At 38.5% G+C, this 21237-nt stretch overlaps 1 protein-coding gene across 3 annotated transcripts in view; it reads right to left on the bottom strand.

Moving 5' to 3' along the window:
* Window positions 1-212: 212 nt before the first annotated feature.
* Window positions 213-21237, bottom strand: part of LOC120537089 (tripartite motif-containing protein 16-like) — a 38890-nt gene continuing 17865 nt past the window's right edge. For 2 of the 3 annotated variants that reach the window (XM_039765732.1, XM_039765733.1), the window contains 4 exons: window positions 18017-18250; window positions 16939-17098; window positions 12145-12210; window positions 213-1195 (listed from right to left, as the gene is read on the bottom strand). In XM_039765732.1, coding sequence (XP_039621666.1) covers window positions 666-1195; window positions 12145-12210; window positions 16939-17098; window positions 18017-18250 — 990 coding nt within the window. In that variant the 3' untranslated portion in view covers window positions 213-665. Of the gene's footprint in view, window positions 1196-12144; window positions 12211-16934; window positions 17099-18016; window positions 18251-21237 lie in introns of all 3 variants that reach the window. The other variant, XM_039765734.1, reaches the window with a different exon arrangement.

Here is a 21237-nt window from a genome sequence, read left to right as displayed (position 1 = left end):
GACTGCATTATTCAGCTCTACTTATTTATGCGAGTCAGTCTTTTCCCACATGAAGATTATTAAATCCAAATACTGTAGTGACCATAAACGTATTGAATTGTTATTGTGCCATAAAGGTTATTCAGTTATGCAAGGTACAACAACATATATTTTATGTATAAAGTATATTCAGTATATATATAAAATATCATTTTTAATGTAGGTAGATCATTTCGACCTGGTCATTTTAAAAGTAGCTCACAAGCTGAAAATGTGTGGGCACCCCTGGACTAGATAATCTATTTCACTGTATTCACTTATTCACTTGTTTATTTTCAATGCCCCCAAATGCTCACACCACCTAGAAACTGAATACAAACAAATTTGGGATGTGGAAGGAAACACCCAAATATATCTAGGAATAGAGTCAGAATTTAAAAAGTCCAAAAAAACTGAAAGTCGTTCAAACAAAATAGAAAATTTGATATAGAGAGTACACTCCAAAAGCCAAAGGCTTTATAGTAATGGAGAAAATGAAAACAATCACAACAATAAGACATAGAATAATATGCACAGTGAAAGTCTGGCAGACCCAGGCCAGTGCATTTTGAACCTTAACTTACTGAACTGGAACCTCAGAATCTACTTTGGAGTCACTGTGGATGAAGCAAAGAAATTAGTGAGACTTATTTATCAAGTTGGCAAATTGTTACACTTGCATCACTTTGAAGCAAAAAGGCAGGATACAGTGGCTGAGTGAAAGTGGCATGAAACTTGTGCAGAAGTTTCATTGAGTTTGATATGCTATAAAAAGACAAAGTGCCAGTTATATAGTCCAGGAATATTCCTATTCTGGGGGAGTAGGGGGCACTAATTATAGTTGGTTTATTATTGTGCAAAGCATAGTAACCAGCGCCATAATAGCTAAGACACCAAGAGATAGAATTGCCACCAAGTCGACAGTTGACACCAGCACCTTTCCTACTGATGCCTTTATATGTGATTCCTATTTCAGGGCAGCCACTCCACTGCACTTCCCAGTAGAAGCAATCTCTAGCCAGAGCTTCTTCACAAAGGACTTGAGGCCAGTGGTGAAATCTAGCAGGGAAGCTGGGGTAGGGCTGAATCTCACTGGAACAAGAAACTGTCTTGTGATCTTCGGAGAGATGGAGATGACGATGGGCTGAGAGCGGGTTCAGCTTGAGCCGACAGAAAACTGGAGAAGTGAAGAAAAGAATAAAACTATTTTATACTTGCCTTACAAATGTGGAGCAATTTTACACAGTTGATTTTTACATAATCAGTCATTCTACTATTTTTTAGTCAAGGATTACAAGTGCACAGCTTACGCTCATTGATACATGTGTTATGATAATACTGTTCTTGCTTCTAGAGGTTCCTTAATTGAGAGCACACTTCTCAGTAGCACTCTGGATGGTGATAGAATATGCATGAAAAGTGCAATAGAAACCTAGATGTACAGTATTTCTACATGAGATCAAACATTTATTTACTGTATATTTTACTGAAATACCTTAAAGGAGCATTATAAACACCATTGAAGAGAATAGGAAATTGATAGAAGATAAGTGAATGAGACAAGGATTAATTTCAACAGTGAGAAAAAATTTGACAGCCATAAAAGTCAATTTGTTCTTCAAATGTGCTATTGCAACAAAGGCTGTACAATTCTGAATTACACAATTTGCTAAATTATTTCTAAATTTAATATATCACAAATAATTGCTGCAGCAGACTTGTTTACACACAGTTAAGTTATGTTTAATACAGTAAATGGTTTCAACAAGTCCTTGATGAGGGTGGGTTTGCAAAACAATGGAGCACTGTTTGCTTCTAAAACATTTTCAGGAATATTCCTATGTTTCCTATTATTGGTATGTGTGCTATGATTAGGAGGCACACCAAGTCATGAATGTGACACTTGGCATCTGGGTTTAAGGTTTTTAGGCTAACTCCTGCAGAAAAGGTTTGCTTCTTATAAGTATTGTAAGGGTCATGAATACCTGATAAGAAACTCTGTAAGTGTCTTCAGACCTTTTGTCTCAAAATCAGTGTACCATGATGGCATAAAGAAATGCCCAAGAACGTATAAGTTAGCCTCATACGCATGACAGACTATATAAAGGTTTATTGTTTAGCCAGTATCAATTGCAGAAATGCTGGTCTTTAGAAGGGAACCATTGCTTTTCATGTTCATGTAGACATGTCAATCCAATGAAAGCAATCTATAACATTATTACTGTTTACAGGAAGTGACTATTAGGGTTTTGCTTTGTTTTTTATATCTTATTAGGATTTTCACATGGGTTTCCAAACTCAAATAGTTTTTTGAGGCATGTAATTATAATTTTTGGAAATTCCAATGTCATAAAAATGTTATGTATTTTTTAAACTGTTTTGTCAGCCATTTTGTATAACATATTATTGCCACTATGTTTTGCGCCCATCCTCAAGACCACTTCACATGCAGCTAGGACCGTGTCCTTTGGAGGTTTAAGACCTTTGTGTAATGAAGTGGAAGGATGAAAGGTCACCTAGAAAGTTACTTCCTTATCCAAGTTATAAATAGAAAAACCTTTTTCCGTAGTGCCCTTCCTAAAGTTTACGCCATTTTTCCTGCCTTGTATTTTTGACCATGGCTTTGTCACTCATGTCATTGATGTCCTGGTTTCGATCCTATTCTATTTTCTCATGGTCATTCCTCAAATCGAGTCAGTTCACTGGCATAACAATGACAAGGAATATGCTGAAGACTCTTGGCAAATTCTTTAATAAAGAGTTAAATATGTTAGCAATTATTTGCCAGAACTGTAATGACAAAACAAAACTTAAACTATAAGACAGATCCAGTTGGGTTTACTAAAATTCTCTTTAATAACAATATTGTAATATGCACTTGAATATTATTTTGGTTTTTCTTTAATCAAAATCGATACATTCTCCTCTTTTTAATCTTACCCTTAAATCATAAAACCATGACATCACATTCAAATATGTACACACAACCTGGCCTAGTCCACAAGAAATCTTGCACTATCTGTGTATCCCTTAAAAATAAGTACAGAAGCATCAAGAAATGGAAATTAATTCAAACGAGTGTCACTGCAGTGCACTCACTCAAGTGTGTCATTCTTGGCACAATAATTCTGTGGCATTTGTTCATTCTAATAAATGGCATATACAACCAACACTATAACCTAATAAAATAAATTTTAAATAATAAAAAATTATAGGAAATAAAAAAAAAGCCGATAGAGGAAATACTAATCCAATTGGAGCCCTTTGACTGACATTCAGACATAGCTGGTGGTTTGACTTCTGCGTCTTAACCTGTGGTTCTGGGAGTTAACTGTTAGCAGAATTTTTAAAATGGATTTAGCTAAATTAATGAGGACAGATTATCATGGACTCTGATGAGTTTAGTTCTCCCTCTTTCATTCTTTTATTACTTCCTATACTTTTAGATGATACACAAGACATCCTAGAAATACCAAAGATTCGCATCTGACTGATTAGTGATCGTCTATGCTTGAAATCACAAACACGTCCATACAGCATTTGAAGAAACTAGCTACAGTTGAACTTATCCACTCAATTACATTTTTCAGTTTGTGAAGAACATGTAGTAAAATCAATGTTTGAGCACCGTATTGAAAGTTTCAATTACCATAATCAAAGTTTATGATTTTCTTCCAACAGTTTCTCTGTGAAATGGTTGCAAACTAATGCAACAGAACGAAAAGGGCCAAGAAACCTGATAAAAATCCAGAAGCCCAACACCATTAGCACTCGTCATGTGACACTTGTCTTCTCCTCAACAGAAGCATGGTTTTGGTAAAAGTGATCTGGAAATTACTAAACTGATTTATAGTAAGGGTAAACCTGCTGGTCAAAGAGAAGATAGCCAACAATAACTTTTGGAAACAGGATTTTGAAGACACCTTTAACTGGGTATCATTTGACAATGAAAGTATTAAATGAATATTCCACCCAAAAATGCTAGTTTTTAGAAATGTCTAAGAAAAAAATCGACAAACAAGAAACCCCTTTACATGGGGTCAGACTTGTGAACTGGAGACCCATCTTTCCCCCTGATTCATTGATCAATAGTCCTGCCCTCAATTCAAAACAATACCAGTGTGTGAAAGGGCTTCCTTTTTGTGGACTATTTTAATTTCATGGAATTATTTATTTAACAAAATTTCAGCAAAAAAAACTTTTGTTTTTCCCACTGTGAGCAAACAACTAGATGAGACTGGATGTATGAATTATGTGATAAGAGTAACGTGAGATTTTTGTCATGGAAATTTTGATATTGTTTATGCAATATTGATCACCATTGGGTGCTGTTCTATCACAAACTTCGTCATGTCCATTTTCCATGAAAACATAGGGCTAAAAATGTTTCTTAGTCATCATCACTGCAAACTATACAAGGTCAGTAATGTATAAAGAAATACATTTTGGGTGGAGCATTCCTTTAACAATCACATTCTGAAAAGAACAATTCAGTTCAGCCGTGTTTAACAAAGCGAGGAAGCCATCACACTAAAAATCAACAGTCAAAATGTTTAAACTCATCAAGTTTCATATACCTATGCTCTTTGAGCTTTGAACAGATCTGGAAAAAGAGGAAATCCAAAAGATCTCTGAGATGCTATAAGCATGAAAATTTAAATAAATAGAAATGAATTTCACTTGGAAATGACAGAATTTCAGGAATCATTAATTGTATTGAAGCTATAGTTATATTGCTCATTTTTGCAGGCAATGTAGTCAAACTTTCTTAAGTGTAGTTTATGATAATCTCTTAAATATCCATTTTAACTGTAGAATATTTGGATGGACAAAACAATAAATCCCAGTTCAGTTTCTTGTGTAAAATCAGGTTAATTGTCTTATTTGTCTACTGTGTCCAATTACAAGACTGGGGAGCTGTGGTTTTACAGAGTGCTGTGTTGCTTGCCACGATCAAATACTGTTTCAGACATCTAGTTTCAGAATATCATAAGCCTACAAGTGTAGTAGCAATACTTTTTGCTTTGATCATCGCTCTGTTTGACTTACTGTGCATGGATCTATTGCTATACCTTCTTTTTCCAATTCAGGGTTACATCTGGAATTATTTTTGAGACAAAAAAGAATCCTGGATCCACAAAGTAAATTCATGGACACGCTAAAAGTGAAACCTACAGATCAGTTCCCAAAGCGCAAGGCTTTTCATGAGTGAGTATTTGCCTGTCTGTCTGATTAAAATCTTGCTACTGTGGTCCCCGGCCGGGGCAGGAGCCTGGCCGGGACGCCCAGGAGGACCAGAGGAGGGCTTGTGCCTCCTCCAGACCGCGAGGGGGCGTCCGTCCTGGTTATGTTGGGGGCCAATTCCAAGAATTGATTTTACTGAAGTTTTACAGTAAAAATGTAATTTTAAAAAGTATTTGTGTGTTCATTTCAAAGCCAAACAGAACAAAAACGTATAACGCAACAAATACCTCTAATGCAACATGAAACATAAGTTTTTTTCAATTTATTATGTTTTGCTATTTGATACTTGGTTAATTATTCACTGTAATGTAAAATAGTTAGGTCTACTATGCATTGTCAGAGATGGCTGGGGTGGCGACCACCCTGGTACCTCTAGGGGCCAAGGGTACAGAGCTTGGAAGCCCAACCCTGTAGGGGCCTGTGGCCACCGCCAGGCGGCGCCCAGATGCCTGAGGAACCCTGGAACCCAGCACTTCCGCCACACCAGGAAGTGCTGGGGGGAAGACGACAGGGGACACCCGGACGGCTTCCGGGTGCGCAGCCGGCACTTCCGCCACACAAGGGCGTGTCTGTGGAGGAGTGCCGGGAAGCAGCTGGAGCCCATCCGGGTTCCTATAAAAGGGGCCGCCTCCCTCCAGTCATTGGCAGAAGTCGGGTGGAAGAGGACAGAGCTGGAGTGAGGACTGGAGGCGGCCAGGAGAGAAAGGCACAGAGACTGTGTGGCCTGGACTTTGGGGGATCGGTGCTGGAGGCACTGGGGTTGTGAGTGCACGGTAGACTTTGTAAATAATAGTGTAAATAAACGGTGTGTGGTGAAATTATGATGTCCGTCTGTCTGTGTCCGGGCCAGCGTTCACACTACGTTTAAACTGATTAGTACTTCAGAATAAAAAACATCCTGCTTGTTGAAAAAGATAGAGGCTTGTTAATGACATCAAGGCCTATTTGATGTGTAGATTAGTTTTATAGGTAGAAAAATCTTTAGAATAGGAAGATATTTTTGAAAACCTAAAAGTGGGGCCTTGCTGAGTTGATTTTTCTGGAATCGCATTTTTGCTCACGTGTAAATGAAAAAAAAAAGCACTTTAGGAATAAATTCTTCAGGTTAAGGCAGAAGGGTACACAAATGTAAAAACTAATGTAGGAGCAAAGCATGTTGTACAATGTCTCAGTCAGGCATCTTGCACAAACCATCCCACTCAAACAGACCTGGCTAATTTTAAATCACAAATTGGTCTTTTATAAATTTTGAACAGAGAATTCCAAGGAAAGCAAAACATTTTTCCAATGAAAAATAGACAATGATATTATATGAGCAAAAAGTAATTTAAACACAAGAATTTCATTATCAAAAATATCAACAATAGTATTTTTTCAATGGAGTGTACAAATAATTTTATAAAAACTGATAAAGGGAGTCTGCGGTGGGCTGGTGCCCTGCACGGGGTTTGTTTCCTGCCTTGCGCCCTAGGTTGGCTGGGATTGGCTTCAGCAGACCACCGTGACCCTGTAGTTAGGATATAGCGGGTTGGTTGATGGATGGATGATAAACGGAGTAGTCTGTGATGCCTCAGACAACAGATCAAAGGACATGTCAGATAAAAAAATCTGGGTGATACTAATGTATAATGCATTAAATATGAAAAATGAAAAGAATCTTTGCCTGTGCTTTTTAAAATTAGAACTGTGTTAAATACATGAAATACTTTATTAATTCTTATTATTTTAAAGGTAAATCAGACATGTAGGAGGAGGAGGAGGCTGGCAGCATGCGCTGATACATGTAGACTTACACATTATGATTTAGATGAACACTGAGAAGTAAATACCATGTGAAATTCCATAATAAATGAAATCAGCCTCCAGATAGCTGAGCACATTTCCTTTATATGCTTCTGAAATGATTGACCTGACCAGAAAAGGCACTTTTTAAATTAATTTTACTTTTCCTGTCAGGAAAAAGTCAACCTTGGGGTCCTTAGCAGTGTTTCCAGGTCAACAGTTTTGTCTTTTTAAATTTTTGATTGCTCTTTCGTAGTTTCTGGATTTTTGGTCTACTTTTTTTAAAACAACATGGTATTATGGGTTATTTTTCAATCCCCCTCCACCACATTTTTTCCATGTTTTTCATCCTTTTGGCACCGCTTCCCCTGCTATTCATATTTATGTATTCTTTATTGTTGTCAAATCTCCAAGAGGCACTCTCCCTTTCCCCCATTGTTTGATGGTATATACCCATTCTATCACTCTGAAATATCTCCAAGTGGACCCCTGCCCCACCTCGAGCTTAGTCGGTATGTACTGTGATGGATGGCTGGCAGCTCAACTCAGCTGGGATGCCCCAAGAAGTAAAAGATGGATAAAGGCAGCAACTTTTGGACACTGCCTCCACCAAGATGCTAGATTGCAGCTCCCCTGGAGTATATCGGTGCCCCGGATTTCCGCAGGGCATTCTGGGACTTGGAGTTCGGTTTCACAGCCATGTGGGGTGCACTGGCTGCCTCCAGGGGGTGCTGTCAGAGGTCCAGGGGAGTCTTACTTTCCCTATAGCCCAGAAATATTAATGGATCACGTGGACAGGCACTCTGAAGTACTTCTGGGCTGACTAAAGAATTTGAGTTCTCTATCTGACCCGGAAATACTGGCAAGTCACGTGGAAGGAAGAACAGAAGCACTTCTGGGTCGAGCGTTATATAAAGGACTGCTGAAGACCCAGCAGGCAATCTGGAGTCGGGTGGAATAGGACAGAGCTTGCTGGGAGATGTGGAGGATAATATTGTATTGATTTATAGCTGGTTTATTTGTGTATGGTGGCTGTAGTGCTTAAAAGGCACTTTGAAGAAGAAAAACTAATTAAAAGATCTTCTTCATGCTTTTACCCTGTGTATGCGTATCTGTCTGTTGGGTCTAAGGGGCGACAGAAGCCCCTAGCGTCCTTACTGTACCTAAACCTGTCAATCTGACACTGCTGCCCAACCCCACTTTCCGGTGTGTCATTTTGTCAACTTCAGACATTAGGTAATTTTTTGGGGCATATTCTCTATTTTTAAACTGTCCTTAGGCTGTATATATTTTTAGGGACCTGTCAACCCTGGTCTTTCAGCAGTATACAGGCCAGGGTGTCAGTAGGTGGTCCATTTGGCCCTTTTCATACTTTTGCATTTTTGTCTTTCGGGAGGAGTCATCAATGGGTAAAGTCTGTTCCAGTTATGAAAGAAGAGTTTCTATTTTAATCCCCTGTGTTTAATTTCTAAATATAAACATCCTTGCCTGAGCTTCAGCAGTTTTCCCACTGAATCATAGCAAATATAATAGATCCAAGCAATTAAAAGATAAAAGACCACATTCTTTATATGCCATTGCAGCACTTATGTTTGTAGCCAACAATTAAAATCTGACAAGTACATAAAGTTTACAAGCTGCCTTAACATTAGTGCTGTTCCTTTTTAACTGGAACATCTTTGGTGTTGTAGTAACATGGGAATCAGCTTTTAAAAAGGCAAATGCTTGTCTCAGAGTTAATGTGTGAGAGTCTGCACTAATGGAAAACAGCACACCGGATGCCTTCTCAATGGAACACAATTGTGCAACGGCACCTACTCCTATTCAGTGCACACAACTGAATGTGAAAACTACAATATTATTAAATTATTTTATTTCTAACTAACAATATGAACTAGAAGCCTAAATGCTGTATATGTCTGTATGTTTCATGTCAAGGACTTAATAACTGATATACAACAAACATGAAAAAAAACAATGCAACGGTAAATAGTCGCTACAAAGACAGTTCAAATATGGTTATTTTATAGATACCTTGTTTATTCTATTTTACAATATACAGACATCAAAGTGGAGCAAGCTAATGATGAATATAAAAATACAGATTACTTGAAACTTAGCATACTGGCATAAAAAACAGACTAACCTTAGTAATTATAAATAATTCCCTCACTAAAAGTTTACCTTATTTGTCCAGTTTTGATGTTTTTATTATGTAGTGCTTTTCAACGATACATCTCACATTGCAAAAATTGATCACTGGAAGTGAAAATAGAGACGCAGAATATATGCCATCCTGACAAACTAACAGGAAGTACATTTATAAATCATTGCATCAATCCCGAATTTTGCAAACAATGCTAATAGGTTTTTTTTTTTTTATAGTAAACTAGGGGGCTCTGCCCACTGCTCGCTTCGCTCACCAAACCCCAGACGGGCGCTATGCGATAGCCGCTCACATATGGGGAAACGGATGTACAATTTAAACAGATTGTTATTTTCGTGGGAATTGTTAAATAACCATTGTACATTACAGCGAGCAATTAACCATAGTAAAAAACAGTAAAATGTAATAAATTGAAAGAAAATTATGCTTCATGTTGCATTAGAGGTATTCATTCTGTTTGGCTTTGAAATACTTTTTAAACTTATACTTTTACTGTAAAACTTTAGTAAAAACAATATTTGGAATTAACTTTTCGTCAAATATCGCATTGAATTTTAATTCCGTGTTTGGACTTACGGGCGGCACGATGGCACAGTGGGTAGCGCTGCTGGAGTTCGCTTCCCGGGTCCTCCCTGCGTGGAGTTTGCATGTTCTCCTCGTGTCTGTGTGGGTTTCCTCCAGGTACTCCAGTTTCCTCCCACAGTCCAAAGACATGCAGGTTAGGTGCTTTGGTGATTCTAAATTGTCCCTAGTGTGTGCTTGGTGTGTGTGGGTGTGTGTGTGTGTGTGCGCCCTGCCCAGGGTTTGTTTCCTGCCTTGAGCCCTGTGCTGGCTGGGATTGGCTCCAGCAGACCCCAGTGGACCTGTAGTTAGGATATAGCGAGTTGGATAATGGATTGATGGATGTACTTACATCGTGTCCACAAAACGTATAACTGCCCGTGAGTGAATATCGTTTCTTTGTCTCTAATAAATAAACCGACTTTTTCGAATGTTTGTCCCTGGATTTGTTAATTGTCATAGCAAAAGCTATTCTAACGGGAAACTGTGAACATTTTAATACAAATGGCATATCAAGATCTCTTTTGGTGTCTAATGTTATCCACGGAAGATGTACTACATTACCTTTCTTGTCGCCTGTTAAAATTTTACATGTCAGAATTGTTTGACCATTTTTCAGTACAACTAATCTTGTCCTATTGCACAGCCCATCACTCAGACATAAATTATGCAATAACATTACGATACATCCTACTTTCAACAGTAATTCTGCCGGTGGAAGACCGGATGGTGTTAACAGTTGTAGATGTTCTACAGGATATTGTAAATTGATGTTTTCATCTTCCGCACCATCACCACCAAATGTTTCAGCAGTGTTTTCAGGTCAACAGTTTTATCTTTTTAAATTTTTGATTGCTCTTTCGTAGTTTCTGGATTTTTGGTCTACTTTTTTTAAAACAACACAGTATTATGGGATATTTTTCAATCCCCCTCCACCACATTTTTTCCATGTTTTTCATCCTTTTGGCACCGCTTCTCCTGCTATTCATATTTGTATGTATTCTTTATTGTTGTCAAATCTCCAAGAGGCACTCTCCCTTTCCCCCATTGTTTGATGGTATATACCCATTCTATCACTCTGAAATATCTCCAAGTGGACCCCTGCCCCACCTCGAGCTTAGTCGGTATGTACTGTGATGGATGGCTGGCAGCTCAACTCAGCTGGGATGCCCCAAGAAGGAAAAGATAGGGGAAGGCAGCAACTTTTGGACACTGCCTCCACCAAGATGCTAGATTGCAGCTCCCCTGGACTATATCGGTGCCCCGGATTTCCGCAGGGCATTCTGGGACTTGGAGTTCGGTTTCACAGCCATGTGGAGTGCACTGGCTGCCTCCAGGGGGTGCTGTCGGAGGTCCAGGGGAGTCTTACTTTCCCTATAGCCCAGAAATATTAATGGATCACGTGGACAGGCACTCTGAAGTACTTCTGGGCTGACTAAAGAATTTGAGTTCTCTATCTGACCCAGAAATACTGGCAAGTCACGTGGAAGGAAGAACAGAAGCACTTCTGGGTCGAGCGTTATATAAAGGACTGCTGAAGACCCAGCAGGCAATCTGGAGTCGGGTGGAATAGGACAGAGCTTGCTGGGAGATGTGGAGGATAATATTGTATTGATTTATAGCTGGTTTATTTGTGTATGGTGGCTGTAGTCTATTGATACGCATTTAACCAATCTGCCATGTAACCGATCGACAATTGTCGCGTTAATTCGTTTGACTTCATTGTATCTCCGTGCTAGGAATGCCCATGTACTCATTTCTTCTGTTAATAACCCTTCTGGATGAAATTCTTCAATAAGATTTGGTAATAGTAAGTCTTCTTTTATTGGGAACTTAAAGTGAGGAAAACATAAACATTTTTAAGAGGTGAGAGCGCAGAAACTATGTCTTTCAAAAGTATTCACATGAATGAGAGGTGAGAGGACTGTGGCTGTGGGCCATTAACCGTAAATGGTTGAGAGGAAGACGGGACTTGAAAAAATCTCTTCACAATAGTCTCGTCTCACGGGACTTGAAAAAATCTTTTGTCAATAGTCTCGTCTCGTCTCAAGATTTTCTTTTATAAAAGAGATATGTAGATATCTCACAGAGGCACCGCTTTCTCATTTATACCTCATGGCTGTGTTGTCAGTATATATTTGAAGCCTAAGAAATAAATAAGTTATAAATTGGCAGAATGAAAAATTAAGTGAAGTTATGAAAGCATCATTATTATAAATAAAGCAGTGTGTAATGGTGTACAGTATGTATATGCAAAAGATTATTTTGTATGGTGTGTGTCAGGAGAAACAGGATAAAATGACTGATATGAAGAACTCAAGGCACTGTATTCACCTCCGATAGACAAAACAAACAAAACATAATGGTCTTACATTTTAAAAATTGTTCTCTATGTTTCATTTCCACAGGTTGCAGGCTGTAGATGGGAGGTACACCCACTGTATAGAAAAAAGAAAAAAAAAATAATAGTTGAATTATTTATTTGGAATTTAAGAATATTCAATTATTAGTTTTGGCTGCATGTACACTTCAAGTTCTTGTTCTTTTTGTTTTTATAGTGTTTATCATTTTTCCCACATTGCTTTATCATTCTTCCATTGTCTTTATTGCCTAGCTGTATTAAAACAGGAGATCATTGAAATCTGGCCAAGCAGTACATTACATTTTCTGTTGCATTTTTAATTTTTTTCTGTCTTACAGCATAAGATTCATCACTGCAAGCACCATGTAATAAGGAAGGTTGCAATATCATAGCTTTTCGGTAGAAATGAATATTTCAAACATTTTATGCTTAAAAGAAAATAATATAACACACACATTTGATCTGTTTCCATGTTAACTTACTATTGTGAGTATCTATGTGACCATTTCAATTTAACGTGTGTTTGTAATGTATGAGGTGGGCTGAATACAATGCAAGACAGCTTAGCTCTTAGTTATATTATGTTGCTTTTTCTATTTCCCTCCAGTTTGTATTAATTGTGCTTAAAAAGCTCATGGGTAAACAATTCACACTGGTATTTACCATGCACATTACTCTTCAATGCCTTAGACTGGCTGTGAAGTTTTATTGTGTCTTGTCAATTAAATGTTGCAGAAACTGCCATCACTATACTGCCTTTCTTTTAGGCTTTAGAAGTCTGCACTTTTCTTCTCACTGAAATGCCTGCTAGTCAAAAGAAATTTGCACTGCTTAGCAATTTATGAATTACCAGTCATAAGTTAAATGTACAGTGGTTACAAAACTAATTATATTTCTAGTGGTCAACCCAGCCTGTTAGTGAAGCAAATATTTTGGCCAATCTTTACATCCAGTTTTTTGCTGGGTCTGCTTTTCTCATTTTTGGGTCATGAATGTTTATTGTTAATGACTCCTTTTATAATTTTAGCCATTATGCAATTTTAGGGTGACTGGTAATCAGACTTAGTTATGGGAATTTCGTGTTTATCAGCCCTGAAGCATTAAGATTCGCACTGAATTCCCAGTCAGTCAGTCATTTTTTAACCAACTTTGTCCTGAACAGGGCTGCGTAGGTATGTTGGAGCCAATCCCAGCTAGCATAGGGTGCAAGACAGGAAAAAACCCTGGACAGGGTGCCAGTCCATTGCAGAGTGAGCTCACACACACACGAACAAACGTGCACAGACACAAGCACACACACACCCCAACCACACACTAGGACCAATTTACAATCACCAGTTCACCTAACCAACATGCCTTTGGACTGTGGGAGGAAACTGGAGCACCCGGAGGAAACCCATGCACACGGGGAGAACATGCAAACTCCATGCAGGGAGGACCTGGGATGTGAATTTATTATTTTTTTATGGGGACGCAAGGACATCACTCAGCCTGATAAAACTTACACACCTCCCCTATAGAGACATACTACACCAAGAGTAAAAGTTCAAAATATTTATTAAGCAAACAATTTACAAGACAAAACTAATCCATAATTATATTCAAAAACCCATCCCAACATCACACAACAAACCTTTAATAGCCAAGCACGCAGTCCAAAAACAAAGTTCATCTGACTGGTAAAAGTCTGAGAGTTGACAGAAAGTTATACAAAAATGCCCAATTGAACATGTCTTTTGGAAAAATTCAAACCTTGTCTTACGGTATTCAGTGGATGCCTGATGTATATCTGTTTGTGTACAGTAATTCTTAATGAGCTGATGCAATGAGAAGTGAAGTGAAATGACACCTTTCTATGGGCTAACTGAACAGATTACAATATGCAAGCTTTTGAGGCAGCTCAGACCCCTTCTTCTGGTAAGCTATAGTACAGAAACTGGAGTTCCCAGTGTTCATATATACACTGGGAAAGAAATAAAACCTTTAAACGGATCATCTTCAGTGTCAAAAATTAACAGACCTCTTCAGCCTAAGATTCATTTAGCAGGAGAGGAGAACAATGCATAGTCGAGATCTTTTGTCCAATAAAACCTTTCGAAGTTTTTGATGAGTTTTCCTTACAATGTGGTTCTATAATCAAATTGACTGGGTCAGTCAGAGAGATGTAAATAGTTCTTATGTCTGGTCATAAAACTCTTGTCTCTATTTAAACCATGTTGTAATGAGTTAAATTTTAGCATTAGTTTAGTGGGCTGATGAAATTATAATCAAAAACATACAGTATGTGATGTGATGAAGAACAAACATACAGTAAGTTAAATTTCAGTTAAAACAGGCATCCTTTTAACTCTTGTGCCTTAACTGAAGTCCTCTTAGTAGGCCGAGGCAGTCTAGTTGCTCAGTGATTCCCAAACCTGTATGTGAGATATGCCACAATGTGCAAAGCAGGAGGTGGCCCAGTGAAATGGGTGGGGCTTCAATTCATTCCAAGGCATGGCCATTCATATCGTGCCATGCCAGAGCTGCACATTAAGTACAGTTGCCTCAGGCTTCCAAAGACACACTGGGAAATGATTTGTGAGTCACATGAGGACCCTAACAAGGGACTTGGTGTCACTGCATCACAGACTATATTAACTTCTGTGATGACTCTATTATTCACTCACAAAGAGTCCACCGATTTCCAAACAAGCCCTGGATTACTAAGAAGCTGAAGACATCTTCTGAATGAGAAGAAGAGAACATTCAAGTCTGGCGACAGAAAAGTTATAAAGGGTATAAAGCCAGTACTGAAGGAAATGCTCAATGAAGGGAAGGAAGCTTACAGACCAAAACAGAAAACAAACTTGCTCAGAGCAACATGAAAGATGTTAGGAATTAACTGGGCATACATCCTGGACACAAGCAATCCAGGGCTAGAAAGGAATTTGAACAAAACTAATGCCCTGAAGCAATTTCTTAATAGATTTTCCCTCTTGATTTTCCCAATGACCAGTCCTCCCTATACCATCCCTACTGCATCAACCACTCCTACCACTTCTCTTGGTAAGGCCTAGTTATGATTCCACCACTGACCATCAGTATGGAGTGTCCATAACTGAAGACTAAGTGATGAAAAGACAGACAGATACAAGAAATGCTGTAGGATCTGATAGAGTCAGTTCTCAAGTTCTTAAGGCTTGGCTGACCAGCTTTATGGTATCCTCTGCTACCTGTTGAGTCTGTCACTAAGGCTGCAAAGACCGCTGAGGAAATCATCTTGTATTGTTCCAGTTTCAAAAAAAGCAGGCACCTCTTCCTCCAATGGTTACAGACCAGTGGCACATACATCCTATATCATGAAGATCTTCTTGAGGCTGGTCCTACAACTATAAGAGTCCTCTTTTGCAAGACAATTGGCCCCACAACAGTTTGTCTGTTGGACAAAGCTTAGAGTGAAAGATGCAATTATCTATCTGCTCAACAATCTTATTCCCATTTGGGCAAAGCTTGCAGCATAGTGAGGATTATGTTTTTTGATTTATTCATTGCCTTCAGTACCATCCAGCTATTGCTGCTCAGAAATATGCTGGTGGAAGAGTCTATTGTGTCCGGCAGACCACAGTTTCTGAAGCTCAAGGACCGTGTCTCTCATGTGGATGTAAGCAACATTGGAGCACCACAAGAAACTGTCCTGTCTTCTTTTTTCTTCATCTTGTATACTTCAGACTGTAAATATAACACCAGGTCATGTCACTTGCAGTAAATATCTCATGATTCTGCACTGATAGGTTGTATTGATAATGGGAATGAGACAGAGTATAGGAGTCAGATGGAGAAGTTTTTTCCTTGGTGCAAAGAAAATTGTCTTCACCTTAACATCAACAAAACCAAGGAACAGGTTATTGAGTTTTGCAGCACTAAAGAGCCTCTACATCTCATCACTATTCAGGTTGTGGATGTGGAGGTGTGGGTGGTGCACTACAACAAGTACTTGAGGGTCCACATTAATGACAGGCTGGACTGATCTCATAACACAGAAGAACTATCGAAGAAAGGGGAAAGCCGGCTGTTTTTTAATAGGATTAGAATGAAAGATGCAGTTGTCTATCTGCTGCACAATGATTACATATTCTAAATTTTCAACATCTCTATGATGGTCAGTGCAATTTTCTACACAGAGGTATTCTGGACCGCTAACATTACTTCAAGAGAGGCCCACCAAATCAACAAGCTGATTATGAGGGCAGATTCAGTTATGGTGTCACTCTCAGTTCATTGGAGTTAGTAGTGAAGTACAGAATGAAGACAAAACTGAACACCATTATGAACAATGCCTCACATCCTCTCTATGACACACTAGCACGAAGTACGGTCATACAGCAAATTATTCAACAGTAGAGTGTCAAGAATACGTTATTGGGCTCCTTTGTATCTACAGCAATATACCTTTTTGATGACTCACTTTGACTGTGACTGCTTATTTTACCTTTGGCCAAGTCTTCTTTGTTTTCTAGTAATTCAGCTGTATATTTGAGGTGGTTTTGTTGTTCGTTATAATAATTCTTTATTTATTGAGCTTCTGTAAAAAGCAAAAGTTCCTGCTTGGGACTATCTATCTATCTATCTATCATCTATCTATCTATCTATCTATCTATCTATCTATCTATCTATCTATCTATCTATCTATCTATCTATCTATCTATCTATCTATCTATCCATCAAAATCTATACTAAGATCCTAGTTACTCCATCAAACTCTTGAGCACATTCTAAACGTGGATTAGTCTGACACAGTCTCTACAAGAACAGAGTTCATACCAACCATCCTGTGTAACTGTCTGTAATTCCCAGTTGCAGAGTTTTTCAACTGCACTTTTGAGATCATCTTTGTGCCTCGTCAAAGCGGCAACGGAAAAATGAGAGCAGAAGCTGATGTCTGATAGTTCTTCATTTCCAGGAAGTGTGCTGAGTGTAGGATAATTCTGTAGTGTAAGGAGAGAACAGAATTAGTTATGAAAATCTTCTCATACTCCAGAATAATTTTTTAACCAGAGTGAATTGCACTATAGCAGTATGTATACAAATTTTGTTTGATTAAAAGCATACTGCACCCAAAAATATACAGGAAAGGAATAAAAATAGGATAACAGAATAAATCAGACTGCACTAAAGACGTTAGTGTTCTGCACATGGTTCTGGCAACTTTGAGTGGCCATGATAAGAGTGACTTGTATCTTTCAGGATTACTCTGTTATCTTGTTCTTTCTTCCACGTCTCTCTTCTTTTCTTGTATTTGGCTTTTGTCCTCTGCTGCTTATCTCTTCCTTAGTTGATGGTGGTAACTGATATCCCTCTAAAGGTTATAAAGTCACTTTTTTTCTTCAAAATATGTCTGGATTTAAGTGCTTCTGTCTAATGGCTGACCATCCTGGCCCACATCACACCATTTGTGGCTTCTCTCAGCTTTATGTGTAAAACAATTAGAAATGGCCTTAAGTTGCTTGTCCCTCTTAATATCCAACAAGATATAGTAATCTAGTACCAGGTACATCCTGAGTTGCTTCTTTTTAAAATATTGAACAGACTATGTTCTAGTGGTACATGTACAGTACATATACGTGGACATCCAGAAGATATATTAACCTGTGCTTTGCCTCACTTCTTTAACTTCAGACCCTCCACTGAATCTTCATTAACTAGCAAGGTACATGCTATGTATGCTATAATTCACAACCTAGTCACACTCCACATCTCAGATCAAAAATGGTAAATTTCCCACAACCCTTAATTTCTCTGACACATATGCTTCCATTTATTCTTTTCTATTTTTCCTGCTTTGCACTGTGATAGCTGATTGCTTCACTTCATGACAGATTTTAATAAATATACAGTAAATTTACCTGCAAGAAAATGATGTCATCATCTGTTTCAGAAAGCTCTGTCAACTCTTTGCTTCTCTTTCTCAATGCAGAAATGTCATTTTCCAGCTGCTCCATAACACCTTCAGACTTCTTTACTTCAGCATTTTCATTATCCTTGATCATTTCAATTATTTTTTTACATGTGGTTTCAATAGAATGAATTAACTCAGTGAAGAACTTCTCAGTTTCCCCAATTTCCTTCTGAGCAGACCTCTGAATGGAAATCCATGGAAAAAATTATTTTAATATACCATAATTCCCTTTACTATAGAATCATACGTATCATATTATCCATTATATAATAAAACACTAAGTTCTATGTGTGTGTGTGTGCGTTTGTGTGTGTGTGTGTGTGTGTCCAGCCCTGCAATCAATCTAACTGATCAGTTTGGCTTTGGAGTGATAAGTCAACTAGGCTTTGGTCACGTGATTGAAAGAGGACACCCAAGTGTGACACATAAGATGGAGCAGCAAAGGCATAGGAGATGTGTGTTGCTACCAGGTAGCACAAATCGAGTAATGGTAGGCACACTGAGAGTTGCCTTCGAAGACATAAAATATAGAAGTGGACAGATAGTGAGCAAGGCACCCTAAAAATAATAACAGAGCCTGAGAAGCAGACTTTACGGGAACATGCTCGACAGAAGGAACATCAGGCAGGAGAAGTTCAGACACACGTGGATACTAAGGAAAGGAGTTGAAGGTACACGTAGGGTAAAAGATATCAAATATTTTAAAATGTATTCTACTACCTGTCTTTGACAGGACACATGGCTAGTATAATATAGGATGGTTGAGTGGTGCAGTGAGACTGTTACTCAGATCATTGTCTGTGTGTATTTTGCATACTCTGCCTTAGTTTGTGTGGATTTTTCATGGGTAATGGTTTCTATCACAATCCAAAATATTCATTAGTAAGTTCACTAACATCTCTAAAACTTAAAACTTGTTATCCCAGCCTGAGTTAGTGAATAGGTGTGTGTGTGTGTATACTGTATGTGAGTGTGCCCTGCTATGGCCTAGTGTCCTGCTCAGAGTCACCCTTGTGACTCGAAATATATGGATTAAGAAAATGGTTGGATGGATGAGTAGGGAAGCCTAGTGATCGTGGAGCTAACACTTCTATGTCACTGCTCAATAGATCAGGGTTCAGTCCACAGTTACTGCCTGTGTGGAGTCTGCATATTCTCCCTGAGATTGTGTGAATGTTATTTCCCTGAGAAGCAATCCATCATATTCTGCAAACTGTCCTCAAAGACTCTTTTAATCAGTATCAGTATAATCCTGATGCATGTTTAGGTAAGAGATTTCCAAGCGGTGCTGGAATGTGGGTAATCTACTGTTGAAGTGTTTGAACTTTCAAAGCATGCATGTAAGGCATAGAGTAACTGTAGCCCTTTTTATATAGTGTATATAGGCTATTCCTGCAGTTTACTGGTTGTTAATCTCTTAATCACAAATATGTTCTGAAAATTTTCAGGTGTCCAAGAGAGAAGTTTTGAGTTAAGGTAGCTATTACTAATAATGAAGCTAGAGAGGGTAGGATGTTGATTAGCACATGCAAGTAAGATTTCATTGTACTCTACTAAGCATGGCAATAAAGAGCATGTAAACCATTAACCCTATAAAAATGAGATACTGTACATTCTGTAATGTTATTTTTTTTATGCAATTCACTACACTACATGTGGTTACAGTTTCAGCTGCTTTCACATATGCATGCTATTCCAGGAACTTAAAAGGAAATTAAAAAAACATGTTTAATAGGTTTCGTGAATCAAGCTGTCCTAGCAAGAATTAGTAAACGTCTGCTGATGTGTAAACAAAACTGTAAAACTTAGGATTCAACCCATCCAATGTTCGTACGCAAAGTGCACTGACATTGATGGCAATCACCTGGATAGAGACTTTGCTGATGATATTGACTGTAAAAGATTATAGTTTTGCATACATTTATCTGTCTGTTTTACAAGTTTAGCTATTTGAAAAGTATTGTTAGAAGTGGAAAAACTTAAGCAAATAATTTACTCTTCATGCAATTTAGCAAGGATCCTTTTTAGTCAATCGATGATTTTTAAGTTCCACTTTGATGCTAGTAAGCTAGAAACAATTTCCTACTTCAAAATACAAATAAAATGCATTATTATTATTATTGAATGGTGTGGGGTACTCAAGCTTAGTGAAGCTATGATGAAATGCGTGAAGAGATGGTCTTGTCTTTGGAAACTTATTTTTGTAGAACATTGTGCAACATTCATACAGTATATACTCCAGCAGGGGTGGGCTGACATCCAGGCTGGGATAAAACCCTGTACCCTTACCTGGCAGGGAGGCTAGTGTAGTGAATGGACAGGAGGTGACGGCCTGCCAAGACTACATGCTCCTTCGACACACTGGGTTGCAGCATTTCAGTATGCCCATCTGATAGGGGGAGCTGCAGGGGAGGGCTGTCGCTACTTTCAAGGACTCCCACCCAGTCCAACTTGTCACCCCCATGTCCACCAAAATCCATCCATCCATTTTCTAACCCGCTGAATCGAATACAGGGTCACGGGGTCTGCTGGAGCCAATCCCAGGGTACAAGGCAGGAACCAATCCTGGGCAGAGTGCCAACCCACTGCAGGACACACACAAACACACCCACTCACCAATCACACACTAGGGCCAATTTAGAATCGCCAATCCACCTAACCTGCATGTCTTTGGATTGTGGGAGGAAACCCACGAGACACGGGAGAACATGCAAACTCCACGCAGAGAGGACCCGGAAGCGAACCCGGTCTCCTAACTCGAGGCAGCAGCGCTACCACTGCGCCACCATGCCGCCCATGTCCACCAAAATATAAACTGAAATTTATTGAGAAAACAATTTTTGGATTCAATTGGTTAAGTAAAGAGGGCATAATGTTAATTATTTTGTAAATGTATTTGCAGCCAGATAGGAATAAATTGCCAAAAATGGTATCACTATTGAAGTCTTATGAACAGCACATCTCGAAAAATACATCGAAATTGGAACAATAAATTATGCACAGGTTTAAGTTACCATAGATTTCCGACATGAATTTCAAGGACAAACCGAAGAAGCGTTGAAAAATTAGAAAAAAATACGTTTAAAAATACTGTCTTGGCGACATAAAATAAAGGCAATTATGAGCCAAATCAAGAGAACGGCAATGATAATTTCCCAGTCCTGCCCC

This window comes from Polypterus senegalus, chromosome 10, assembly GCF_016835505.1.
Source record: "Polypterus senegalus isolate Bchr_013 chromosome 10, ASM1683550v1, whole genome shotgun sequence".
Classification (NCBI taxonomy): Eukaryota; Metazoa; Chordata; class Cladistia; order Polypteriformes; family Polypteridae; genus Polypterus; species Polypterus senegalus.
Note: the sequence above shows the minus strand (reverse complement) of the source record. Positions and strands in the feature narration are given on the sequence as shown.